The sequence below is a fragment of the Montipora capricornis genome, chromosome 8 (genome assembly GCF_036669925.1).
Source record: "Montipora capricornis isolate CH-2021 chromosome 8, ASM3666992v2, whole genome shotgun sequence".
Classification (NCBI taxonomy): Eukaryota; Metazoa; Cnidaria; class Anthozoa; order Scleractinia; family Acroporidae; genus Montipora; species Montipora capricornis.
The window spans coordinates 21,410,884-21,425,153 of NC_090890.1; the positions used below are offsets into that span (position 1 = coordinate 21,410,884).

At 36.5% G+C, this 14,270-nt stretch overlaps 1 protein-coding gene across 1 annotated transcript in view; it reads right to left on the minus strand.

The window, feature by feature from the left end:
- Positions 1–13,232, minus strand: part of LOC138059443 (importin-7-like) — a 25,738-nt gene extending 12,506 nt beyond the window's left edge. Inside the window, 15 exon segments of the mRNA XM_068905047.1 lie at positions 377–418; positions 569–734; positions 1,470–1,559; positions 3,146–3,345; positions 4,800–4,899; positions 6,383–6,428; positions 6,740–6,842; positions 6,935–7,005; positions 8,986–9,080; positions 9,269–9,358; positions 9,459–9,615; positions 10,201–10,359; positions 11,849–12,008; positions 12,653–12,734; positions 13,018–13,232. Coding sequence (XP_068761148.1) covers positions 377–418; positions 569–734; positions 1,470–1,559; positions 3,146–3,345; positions 4,800–4,899; positions 6,383–6,428; positions 6,740–6,842; positions 6,935–7,005; positions 8,986–9,080; positions 9,269–9,358; positions 9,459–9,615; positions 10,201–10,359; positions 11,849–12,008; positions 12,653–12,734; positions 13,018–13,101 — 1,645 coding nt within the window. The 5' untranslated portion in view covers positions 13,102–13,232.
- Between the last annotated feature and the right edge of the window lie 1,038 nt (positions 13,233–14,270).

Consider the following 14,270-nt stretch of genomic DNA (forward strand, 5'->3'; position numbering starts at 1 on the left):
AAAAATCAATGATCAAGTATAGATGACTTCATGTTATCATTGTCAAGATGAGGAGTTTTAATCTTATTCCCTACTTTCTTAAATCCCATTATACACCTTGTTTGTCCCCAAAATTTTACATTGGAATTGCTTTCGATTTCTCTTGGGACATCTTAGTGTCCCAGGAGAAATTGCAAACAATGATCATGTAAAATTTTGGGGGTAAACAAGATGCATTGCAGGATTTGAGAAAAATAGCAAATAGGCTTAAAGAATGTCTTTAATTTTTCAATTTAAGGAAAAAGTAGCCTACTTCTCTGCAGTGACTTACAGTGTAGCTGGCACTTTCTGTCGGCTGTCGGTACTTATTGACACAACTGGATTAACCTCAACTTACCCAAGATAACTTGACGTACATGAGGTTCAATGTACTTCTTGGCTGCAAAACATATACACATAAAATCAACAAAATACTGTCATTGTAATGATTAATGCAGACTACACCTTCACAACGAAAACTATGATATCAAAATTTGAAAAAAACAAAACAAAAACAAAAAAAAAACCAGCAACTGTACAATAATCTCACATTCCTCCTGTTTTTCTATAAGGAACTGCAATGCAATGGCAGCCTCTACTTTGACCGGTGGATCATTGTCTTCAGTTAAACACAGTCGAGCAGAATCAACAGCTGCAGCAAGGTTTCTTTCACTTTTGAATTTGATGTCACCAAAGCTGTGCAATACCCAACAAGCCTGGAATACAAAAATTAAAATTATAATGACGATGATAAATGCAATAATAATGATAACAGTAATGAAGTGTTGAAATGAAGACCTTGATACAGTGGTTGAAATTGAATGAATGAGGCCAGTGAAAGCCAAAGAAAATGCCAGTACATGTAGTGATACAGTCCTAAGCAGGATTTAAGTCTATGACTTCTGTGATGTACAGTACAGTGTCCATGTATGTCCAGAAAATTAATGGTGCTATTTAGACATACGCTTGTTTCCCTTGTTCTTCTCACCAACTACAACATTACTAGTGTCTTGGAATACACATGATAATAATAATAATAATAATAATATTGGCTATATTGTTTGAATTCGAAATATAGCTATAATCTTTACATAATAATAATAATAATAATAATAATGAAGAAGAAGTTGTTGGGTCCTAAGATTAACGTCCTACTAAACAGGACACAGAAATCAATTATCTCAAACTACTCTAAACATCGCACAAACATTTTTAGTATCGCAATAACATTTAGAGCAATTAGTTTTAATGACTCGAATTAAAATGAAAATACTGTATAATTTATCAATTAAAGTTTTTATTGAATTCATTTATTTAGTGTAAATAGAATATATTGTATAGTTTTAGGGATGCCTAAGCAAACTAAATTAATTTTATAATCACTAAAGTGGTCTTACATTGTAGTAAAGAACTCCTGAACTACTGGTAGTTTCAAATCTGACTTCACATACCCTAGCTCGCAGATATCCCAGTGAACTTTTAAACTCTGGAAAGACGTGTTGAACCAACATATTCTCAAGCTGAGTTCTGTACATTTTTCTCTGAAAAAAGTCATAGAACAAAGTCAGTTTCACCAAAATAATCGACAAAAACAATAAAACTTATTTGAAATAATTTTTTTTGCTACGTTACTGCAATGGATTAAACAAACAAACAAAGACGCAAACGAAGGGGTTGCTTTCTGATGAAACTGAGGTGCTGAGTCAGTGTGGAGTGAAACATAATTATACAGTATTGGCCGCAGGAAGAGCAGCATTACACATGTGTATTATGCGTGTACGTCCGCCATATTGCGCGCATTTTACACGCAAATTACGTGCACCCACAAGACTGAGGTCACAGTTTTTCACTATACAGACCGACCCTTAGCTGATATATAACTTATTTATTTTCTCCTCTCTCTCCCCCTTCCTCTCTGAAATCACTTTTTAAATTGTTGACTAGCACCGCACTTGATAGCGAATGTACCGTAAAGACTCGTGTATAAGCTGCACCATTTTGCACCAAGTTTGGGGCGAAAAATGGCAGGTGCGGCTTATACACAAGACCATTGCTTTCAGATGAAGTAAACTGGCTTGTGGGGGTCACAAATTGAACTGAAAACCTTAAAGCTCAAACATATTGAAACCTGTTGTTGATCACTGGTTTCGGTAGAAGTGGAGGCTCCTAAAGGAGCTGTTTGTTCGCATCTTCAGGTTCTAAACCCAAATCTTCCTCGCCAGTAGTTCTTTCAAGCGTTTCATTTGCACTTTGTTTGAACAGTTAAACTCTAACTGGCATGGAATCTCCATTCCTCCGCACAGCTGCTTACAATGTCGTCTACAACCAATCACCTCAACACTGATTAATTTTCTCTACTACGTGCAAGAAAATACCACACTATTTGGGAGACCTTGTGAGGCAAATGGCCGACCGTTTCATTGCCCTTCACTACTTTCACGGCATGTTTGTCCATGGGTCGTTAAACTCTCGTTTAGCAACAAGTTTTTCTGTGATCGATGGCTTACAGTGTACATACGTCTTGATGATATCGATGCAGGTGATGTGTCCAGACTTCCCTTGTTAAATGACTGTGTGGTTACCAAGCAAACGTTTTGCAACGTTCTCCTGCGCATTTTTTGTGCAAATTCTATTGTTTTCATTTCAACTGTGGGCTTTGGCAATGAAGACAACTGTTGTCAGTCACAGGGAATAGGGAAATTGTTTAAAAAGAAGCTTTAAGTTATTAATGTCGCTGCAAATACACAACATTAGATTTCATCAAGTTTAATGCTAACATCTGCGAACTAACCAACTTTTTTTTTGGAGTTCTTATTTTTTCCAAAATCATGCTTGAAAGTTGGGGGTGCGGCTTACCCACACTTCTTACGGTACGGTATTGGAATTCTATTTCCAAGCCTCTTGTCTAATAAAAAGAGATATTAATTTTGTGAGCTTCCAGTGTTAGCCCTTCATCAAAGCAGATTGACAAAGGGATTACACTCAAAACATAAGCTCGCAAATCTTTCCTTTGTTTGTTTTCAGACAAGGGACTCGGTTGCTTCTAAAGAAATAAGGTCAATAAAACAAGCCATGCAGTAAAGCCCCTCATGGTATCACAGTTGCTTAAATACCTTAGCCAAGTTACCTTTAATAATACATCGGCTAATGTTCCAATCATGTGAAGTGCCCCATCCTTCTGCCGAGGGTCCCGTTGATCAAGTGGCATGTTAAGTAGATGCACACAAAAAATCATGGTGGGGTCTAGAACCTGCTTTCTTTTTGAAACAGCTGTATGGAGAAGTGTAGCTGCTGCCGTCACAGGTGAAACAAAGTCTTCAAAGATATCTATTGATGAACATCACAGACAAAGTAAAAGACATATCAGTTCCAAAATATCGACTGTCTGCACTAAAAGCTTGAAAAAATTAATGTCACTCCTTTAATAATAATAATTATTTTAGTATATACATGTACATGTTCTAAAACAGTGGATAGTGTTGAAGGCATGCTCTGATTGGCTACTTGAACTCAGAATATCCTTTGCTATTCACCTCCGAGTGACTGGCATGGGATTTGTGCCCGAAAATATAATTTATTTATTGTGATCATTTCAGTAATAAATCAGTCAAAACTAGTTGACGTAAATGGTAGAAATACTGCTGAGGGGAAGGGAGAAGCTCAATTATGCTTCTGGTAATTTAACGACAGTTTGTGGATGGAATTGAAGGCAGATTTAAATAGGGCTTACAATATGTGGATCCCCAAACTGGACCCCTTCTGGACCCTACTCAAGAAAAGTGCCGAGTACTACATGTATGACTCATGTGACTGAATGAAACTACATACTTTGCCCTTGAGTAGACACCCAATCGTAAGTAAGTGCGATTCATGTTTGATTCAAAAAGGTAAGTTGTGATAAAACTAACTACGCATTGTTTCTGAGGAAACGATAGAATGTAAAATGGTCCCACAAGAGGACATGTGGTTACTGGTAAACTACGAAACCTACATGGAGAAAGATTGAGGTACATTAATTTTTAACAAGTGCAAATTTTGCAGTCTTTCCATTCAACAGAAAGTTGAAGCGCGAAGTGTTCACGGTGGTTACTTGTTCCACTTTTCGTGTGACTTAAGTACTATACAGAAGAAAGAGTTAAGAATCACCAAATTAAGCATGACAGTGGTCAATAGTAATTAACCCCTCAGGCACACAATAATTCTTTAATTTGCTATTTCCAGTTCACTGAAGCATGATACAGTCCCAAGAGTAAATAACTTGACTGTACTGTTTTTATGCAAAGAACCCCTGAAATTGTATTGCATTATGGGAATGGGAAAGCAGCAAATAAATTATACATGTATATTTCCCTGTTAAGCTGTCACATAGTCTTCTGTGTTTTAGTGGTCATTGCAATTGCCTGTGAATGAGGAGATATCGGGTTTGAATCCTACAGTACTTGGGCTGCCTTCTCTGAAAAGCTTCTCTACGAGGCAAAGAAATCTTATGCATGCTCAGCCAAATCGCAAACCCAAGTCCAAAGTCAGAGCCAAATCCTATACTTTGGTCTTCAAACAATGTAATAATAATAATTATTGCTGTACAGGTGTGGATGGCAAAAACTCTGATCTAGTGTTAAAGATAAACCATACTGAATTCTCAGGACAAAACAGCATGACAACGTAGTTTAAAAATCTCTCCAAGATAGCCTTTTGAAAATAGTATAGAGATCCACGAGAGAATTTATCCCAGCTAGGAATCCTCTTAATTCCTTTAGAGCATGCTGGAGCTAAAAATGTACCATATTTAACTCTGATAAATTCATATGGATCCTCTTGCCACAGTTCATCATCTTCCTCAGTATAGCACATCAATGGAAAAACAACTTCCTGAATTATTGCCTGTTGGAAAAATGACACATTAAAATTAATGACATCAAGCACAACTACAGTACAGTACAGTATTAAAATAGGAAATAGGACTAAAGAGAAGCCAAAACAAAGTTCTAACTTCTTTGTCTGTTTCAGTGCACAAAATTAAAAAAAAAAAAAATTGCAGGCATTGCAGCACACATGTGGGTAGTGCACAAGGCTGTTATTGGCTGGTATTATAATTTGTACTGTTTATTGTGCTATAGAATTTCGTTGTGGTTTTTCACATTCCAATTACGAAAAGTTTGATGAAATAAAACATTTTAAATTTTTTTTACAAAGCGTGTTTCAACATACTTGATGCCATCTTCAGTTGTGAATGAGTTGTACAATTTGAATTTAAACCTTTTTATAAGAAAAATACAATGGATAAATTGATACATTATTCGCTTACTCACAAAAACAAATTTGAGCACTGCTGTTTTATCCTATTGGCCTTACTGTGCAAATTTCAATGTAAAACCCCTGCATCACTAACTAGGGAGCAAAGTCAGTAGAGCAATGAACTACTCTGAAGAAGAACATATACAATGTGGTTGACCATGCTTATTTTTGTACGAGCAAGAAAAAGTGTTCAAAAACAGTAGATAGGAGTCAGAATTAACATTGTTGAGCCTCTCTTACTCTTTCAGAACCAGGGCAAATATAAAATCCTTCTAATAATCTCAAGAAGATTCTACTGTAAGGGATGCCATAATTAAGATAAATCTCCCACAAATTATAACAATATGTGTCTAAACCCAGTGAAATGTAAGGTTTTGGCGTTTGACTTTCTACACTAGAACGGTAATCAGTGCCCTCCAATTGCAACTGGCAGAACCATTGTGGAGCAAGTCGAGTCATTTAAATGCCTTGGTGTGTACCACGAAGACTTGTGTACAAGCCGTACCCCCAGCTTTCAAGCATGATTTTGGAAAAAATAAAAACTCAAAAAACACTCTTGTAAAAAAAGTTGGTCGTTTGTTCGCAGATGTTAACAATAAACTTGATGAAATCTAATGTTGCGCATTTGCAGGGACATTCATAAGTTAATCAACTCTGAAAATACATTTTAAAAGCTTCTTTTTAATAAATTTCCCTATTCCCTGTCACTGACAACAGTTGTCTTCATTGCTAAAGCCCACAGTTGAAATGAAAACGATAGAATTTGCGAGAAAAAATGAGCAGGTGACGCTTGCGTAAATGCCAATCTTGTAACCCCCTCATTTTCCCTGATTTCGCAAGTTTACTCGCTTTTATTTCCGCTTCCGGAAGTTGAATTTTTTTCATCTTTTGCATGTTAGCTTAGATTAATTTAAAACGTTTGTCTTTTAAATTTAAACAAATTCTGAGGCAAATGGAGTAATGTTTTCATGTACACGTACACTGTATGTTATTAGACTAAATAATCTAAATTCACTTATGATGGTTCTGCCCACAACATTCTATCATTGATTTACACATGTAGCTCTACCTGTATGTGTGGTCTCATGACTTTCCAGTGAAGTGAATTTGAAATTCTGAAAAAAAAAAAAAAAGACCATGTTAAGGAAAATTGCCTTATTCTGTGAAAACTACATATAGAAAATAAAATTAATTAATAATTATCAATAACCAAATATTTAAATTAAGCAGTATAATGTGCACTGTAAACTTTTTCATCTCCGGCCTCATTTTTAATTTTACATACATGTACTTGTACTATGCAACTGTACATGAATAAATAATTACAAATATGTCTTATCAATACACGTACCAGTTACCAATACCAAAACAAATGGCTTAGCATAACAATGAAAGGTTCCCTTGAATTACTGTTGATTACACTAACCCATTTTTCAAGTAATTTATCGTCTGTTGAAGAACACGAGGTGCCACAAATACTTTGCGTCTGTACTGATCTAAGACTTTCAGAAGAATCTGGGTAACACTGACTATGAAAACAAACAGATCATCCTCTGTTAGTCGAAAACAAACTTGTCATTAAAAAAGACAATAAATAGAATAACCTAAAATGTATATGCACCTGCAAATTGCTTGCAATAGTACTCAGAAAACTCCTCATATTCCTTTGTTATTGAGCCTGGGGTGCCATACCTGACAAAGATAATACTTTTGTTCTAATACTGATACAGTATAATAATTTATTATTGAGATGGCTTTTAAGGCAATTCTTATATTTTTGAAAGGAAAGACTGGTAAAGAAGCCACATTTTCCCCCAAAAAAGGTTGAAATCAATTTACATGACTTGTACAGTACAATGTAAAGAGTGGTAGCACCTTACATGTATCTTTAAAAGACATCTGGGGATTTCAAAATATTAATTATTTTGAAGCACACCTTCTTAAAATTTAAAATTTAAAATCAAACAATGATCATTAATTAAATACTTCCTTGAACTAAACAACGAAAATGATAAGAATCTTAGTCATCACTGCTCTTGCAAATCCAGTACTTTTGGTTTGCCTTTTCGCGAATTAATAGAGCTAGATTCTTGCATCAATCGATTCTTGCATCAATTTGATACTAAAGAATTAATAAGAATTATTATAAATGTGAAAACAATCACAGCACCAGGAATCAAATTAGTATGCATTTATACACGCAGCAGAACATCAACAACACCCGCACATAAATACTACATGTAAATGTATATTTCGTTTCGTGAATATTGACATGTTGTATGCTTAAGGATGTCCCGTTTATGCCGATCTTGTAACCCCCTCATTCTCCCTGATTTCACAACTTTACTCGCTTATATCTCTGCTTCCGGAAGGTGAATTTTTTTCATTTTTTGCATGTTAGCTTAGATTAATTTAAAACGTTTGTCTTTTAAATTTAAAAAATCTGTAGGTGAAAAAAGAAATTAGCAACATATTTCAAAAAACTTATTTTTCTGAAAACTGACCTACAGATGTTGTTGAATTTGTAATATTTTAGAGATTATTTCTAACATTATCTGGTAACGCTGTATGGGAAGATTTCACCGTCCTGTTTTTTTGTAAAAAGACAGCATATGTTAATTTCAAGGCTTCTAGAAATGCTTTATATCGTTGCCATGGTAACAGTGTTTTGGAGGAAAATGTGATTTGGGAAATCTATGATGGATACTTAATACCCTGGCCAAATTTCCTCTTGATATGATTACCCTAACTGTACAATGTATCTAAAAACAGGAACTGTTTATTTGTTTGAAAAAGGAGAAACTGTTTCAAGCCTCCTTAAATAAATGCATTACAAGCCCTGAGTTTGCTTGTTTTTCGGTAATATGTAATGCTGTCAAACATTTCCATCGATCGTTCGCTCGTTACAGTTATAACTGATTAAAATAGTAAGGAAACCGGATAAAGGTAATTTCACTTAGCATGGTTTGAAATGAGAGCTAAGGATTTATTGATGGCTAACGGCAGCAACCCGAAGATACATGTAAAACCTTATTCCAAGAACACACAGGCAAGGCCGAATTTCTCAAACAGAAAAGCCAACTCTGTGATTTCATGTACATTGCTAAGTGGAAAATACACGCAAGCCACGTGTAATGCATGGACACAGCAATTTTACTCATGTCAAATTACACGCAGACTGCGTGTAATTTCAGGCGCGTGTAATAGTCTGTGTTAAATTTTACACGCGTGTAACGTGCGCGTATTTTGCACGTAAATCCGCCATCTTGAATGCATTTTACGCGCATGTAGATGCTGCTCTTTTCTGTGGCTAGTACTGTAATACTAATTGGTTGCTGAAATTTGAGAAGTCAAATTGATTTCAAAACCACAAGAATTTTATGGCTTTCTCAAACAAAAAGTCTTTCAGCCTTACTAGTTAAAATAACAAACATGGCACAAAAAACTAAAGATGACGTAATCCTAATGTCTTAAGTTCTGCTTTTCTGTTGGAACAGGTGCTCCCAGTATTTTAAGCTGTACTCCTAACATTTTCTGCAGTGCCCCTAAAAATACATGCATACACTTGGTAGCACAAGTGCTCCCAAAGTCAAAAATAAACTTTGAGCCCTGCCTGGTTTTTTTTAAATTCTGAGTACTGTACAGCAAGTAGTTCTAAGTTAAGTTAGGTACCTCTCAAACACACGGCAAAGAATGTGTAAAGCCCATTTTTTTGCTTTCCACCAAGGGAGCTTAACAAGTTCCTCCTCATCACCTTCCAATGCTTCCTGAATAGAAAAAAATGTACAAGAGAATATCATGGCCTGTGTATGTACACAGAAGAATCCAATGTGTTGTAGTAATTATAAGTGATAAATTAATAAATTATTGATTAGTGTTAAAGGCCTATCTATGGGACTTTTACCCAGATGTTAGCGAGTGTACGTTCACATGACTGTATAATCAAATTCCCTACCTGAGGAACATCTCTGGATACAACAGTTTGAAAGAGATGCATCCACTTTCCAAATGATTCTGATGTGACTAATTCCATTGGGAGAACATACTAAAGAAAAACCAAAAGCTCAAGTGATACATTGTATTCACAAGAAGTACCTTATGACTTCAATTTGATTCCAAGTAAAAATAAAAGACTCCAGGCTGACCTGAATAAGGGCAAAAAATATTTTAAGGATCTCCTTCTGAATTGCAACTGATGGCTGTGAAGCATCTTCCATTACAGATGTGAATCTTGTATAGAGCAACGGCAAAAGAACTTGCATGATCCTGTGAAGGACTTGCCGTTCCTCTGGCTTCTTGAATCTTGCAAACAAATTAAAGTCTAAAAAAGTCTAATCATCTATTGTGGCATTCCTCAAGAGAGCATTCACCCTCTTTAAGTGTCTTAATAATTATTTTATTGATAGTTGGGAAGAGGGCCAAAAACTACGTTGTAGTGGTCTACAGTAAGCATAACATGTACAATATTTTGCGTACTGTACATGGAAGGGTGCGAAAAATTCTGCAGCTTTCGGAGCACAGACAAATCTAACATACTGTACATGTATAAAAATGTTAATATGTACATAGTATGTAGAAAAACACATTATGTACAAAGATGGGTTCTTCTGAATATTTAGGCCTGGGCTTTAAAAAGCCTGAAAAGCTATGAAATTTCCACAACTACTGTACGTTTGAGTTACATGTATTTCCAAACCAGGTTATTATTTTCATGAGCAAATTTATGATAAGGTTATACCGTAAGACTTAAAATACTTTCTGTTCATATTAAGATACGGTGCAAATTTTGTTCTTGTCGCACAAGAAATACATGTAAGAATAAGGGATTTGGGTCTGTCGAGAAAGGTACATGTATATCAAGGGAAATAAGTTACTTGTGATACTTACTCATATTTCTTGACAATCTGATATAAAGTGAGTAGTGCACCCATCCAAGTTGCTTGGCTATTCTCAGCCAAGAACACATTCACCTTGTCAATCACTCCTGGCCACTTGTCAGGGAAATCATGCCGCAAGACCTGATTTACACACACAGTCAGCTGTAGTCTGGATTGAAAAGCATCCACAGACGGAAAAAATACTAAAATGAGACCTCTTCACTTGTAAGACAATTAAAACACTTTTATACAAGGAATTGTTTCAGTTGTCTTAGTAATTTTCTTTTATCCATTAGCATTTTGGAAGTTCTTCTACAGTGGTTATTATTCTATGTTAGATTTTTAAATGTAAATAGTTTGTAAGCTTTATTGAAAGATGACGAGACGAATAATTAAAAGAGCTTTTTAAGGAATGTTTTGATCCCTAAGGGGCACAATAAAAGGCAAATAGGCCTTAGGAAGAGACGCTGGCATTCATTTACAGCTTTGGTATTTAGCGTGGAATGCCAAGATTCCAAGAATAACCATTTCTGTCGGTTGCTAACACCATGCTCTAAATTATACTATTGTGATTCGCTTTTGAATATTGTATAGAAAAGGCGCAATATAAGTAATAAATATAATAATTATTAAATATTATTATTAAGACATTGACCTGTATATTCAAATATGCCAGTCACTGAACAAAAAAGAACAACTTTTGATTATTAACCTCTAATTGGCTCATTTTTAACAATGGGTGCCATCCAAGTCATGAAATATCCCTACAGTGTGTGTGTACCTGACATGACACGCCTTTATGGAGGGGTAATGAAAACAAATAAAAGGGTGTGTTGGAGGAGCAAACCAGTCTTCTCATAAAACATTGAACATCATTAGTTGACTTTGATGAACCAATATGACCTCCAGTCAAGTGAGTGAACATCTCCTTTTTGTTATACCTCCCAACTCAAATACGTTTCTTGATTGGAGGAGAATGTGTCACGTGTCATTGGTCAAAACTTCATGACGCCCTAGGGCAACAACAACTTGAACTTTCGACTCACACGTGATCAGGTTGTGCACCTTTGAAACTGCGGCAAATCTGTACGCCAGCCGACGTCAAGCAAATAATCACCCTAGGGCGAACAAAACTCAATGACGTCCTAGGGAAACAACACCTTGAACTTTGGACTTGCACGTGATCAGGTCGTGCATCTTGAAACCGCGGCATCTTGAAACCTCGACCTCAATGTTCCCCTCGGCTTCGCCTCATTGACATTGAGGTCTCGGGGAAACAAAACTCACTGTTTCCCTTGGGACCAGTCGTTAAGTGCTTATTGTTTCCCACCTGTCTAGTAAAATTATTTTGCTCTTTTAAGTGAGACTTAATACATGTAGATTTTACTGTCTGACGCCAGATGATTTTACTCAATGGGGGCGGTCCAGGATGGGTCAGGTGTCAATGGGTTAAGACAGAATCATTAAAACAGGGTTGATTTCAGAGTACTTGTTCACAATAATATTTCTTCTTATAGCATCATCATTTCAAGAATAAAGCACAATAACAATAGACATTTTTCATAAGCAAATAACTGAATGCACATTCTCAAACACACTCCAGCCTTTGTTCACACAAGGTGTTTTTTTCCCTTTTCAACACCAAGGCTAAGCTTTACCTTATGAGTTCAGGGGCATATATGACTGCTTCAACAATATTCTGTCTGATGGTAGCTTTATCTTGATCAGAGACCACAAACACTGGAATGCCATCAACAAGCTCAGACTGATCCCTGTCCTTCCAATATTGGGATATCATGTTTTTAAGGTAAATGCCACCTAGAGGGCAAATATTGAAATAATGAAAATAGCAAATTATTGAGCAATGAATTGATTCAGGGCCTGAACAATCGATGGAAATCAATCATCGGAAAATTAATCGATCAATTGATGACAATTAATTACAAGTAATTAATTGGCATTGATTGGCATCAGCCAATCGATGACCAATCGATGATCGCACAAAAGTAAGTTACATTCAACTTCATTGAGGGTCATCGATTAGCTTTCCCATTGGTAATCGATGAAAATCGATGTTATTTAATTGAATGATTCTCATCAATTATCAATGACATTGATAATGGATGACAATTTATAATCACAAAAACTTGCACAACTGATTGTCCATCGATTATCAATATCAATCGATTAATTGATATCGATTGATATCGATTGTCATCGTTCATCTATTGCATATATTGTTCAGGCCCTGATTGATTCCACACACTGTGAACAATGTACCGCTGTGCAACCTTTAATATTCCAACAACAACAAATTATTTGTGACTATACCGGCCTTAACATTCATTATATTCGTCAAACGGCAATTACATCAATCACCGATCATAATGATGTCAGTGTTCGCTTATTGATTAAAAGAGAAACTTTGACAAAAGGAGGGCAGAGGTTTCTTTGTTTCTTACCCGATTGCCGAACTGTAATCTGCACGTCATTCGACATTACGACTTGAAGCAACAATGATAAAAATCCCGGCACTTTATGAATCTGTCAATAGTAGAGAAGTCAAGAACATATTTTTTTCAATACAGCGAAATGTTAATTCATGTGTACTGTGAAATATACTCAAAAATCTTTTATACTTGAACTTGACTGTCACTGGAAAACACATGAAGCGTTGACAGTGAAAATAAAAACCCTCTGAATAAGGAAAGTTTGTGACAATCGCTTAAAAAATGCAAGCGAGGTGACACTTGTTAGTAACGAGTAAGCTGAAGTTAAAATCAAATAATTACAGTAAACTTGTGCTCTTGGTGGATTGGCACTATACCTCGTTCAGCTTCTTTTCCGCTTCCTCCCTCAGGTTTGGGTCAAAAGTGCTGGCTAAGATGGTGGCAAGTTGTGGTATATCCATTCTGTAGAATATATATATATTTGTTGAAGTTCACACTAAACTACTCCTTGTGAGTTTCTTACATGTGCACATTTCCGATACCCATTCCCGCTTTCCCGCAAAACGTCATGCGCAAGTCAGCTGACCGGAGTGACTGCGGATTCCTTTCAGTAACTGTAAGCCCACAGGAATCCCAGCATTAAAAGGAGACTGATAAAATTAAAAACTATAGATCTATTTCCCTGTTATCGATCTTGGGCAAATGTCAGGAAAGAATTATCTATCGGTCCATCTACTATGGCTTTGTGAAAGGGCGTTCCTGTACAACTCAGCTGGTCCCTACTCATCATATGTGCAGCAAAGCGCTGGACGCCGGTCTCCATGTAAAGGCCGTGTTTTTGGACTTTGCTAAGGCGTTCGATCGCGTGAACCATTAGATACTACAGCATAAGGGAACGTATGTTTTTTATTGGGGGGGGGGGGGGGAGGGTGGGCCGGGGTATTTTAGAATTTCTTTGCGAAAAAAGTCGTGGCCCTCCCACTTCCTGGAATGGATTAATGCATGACCCTTCAGAAATATCCAAACAAAAACATCTGACCCTCCCCCCTCTACCTATCCAAGACAAAAATAACCGGAAGTGAAAATAACAAACTGGAAGTGTTACTCATATAACGGCGTTCATCTGCGCAAAAAGTAGTTAATTGCTTGGCGTGTGATTGTACGGTGAAAACGGGCAAGGATGTACGAGGAATAGAAAGAGAGAAATGTGCTTGTGGTGAATGCGATGATTTCATGACGTCAGCTGGAGCAACTTGTGGCTATTGTGGCTGTTTGCCGACTCGCCATTCTAAAAGAATGCTTGCTACTCCTTTGACTTTGTTGATGGCACATCGGCTGCGGGAACAAGTGAAAGCACAAGTCCAGAGAAGTGGAAAGATGAAGACCTAGGGTGGTTCCCGAACCTAAAGGGCGAATATATTGATGTAATAGATTGAGTTGTCAGTTCAGGTTCGAGTAGCTTATTTTAAGTGACGAATCCTCACCGGAGACTGATTTTATACCAGAAGCCCGCGCGGAAACATCAAAATAATTGGGCGAAAGCGGGAACGGGTTGAGCGAGACAATTATGTTAGTTGGGAGAAGATAGTTTTTTGATACGTAAATTTTTCGACACCTGTAAAATAATTTA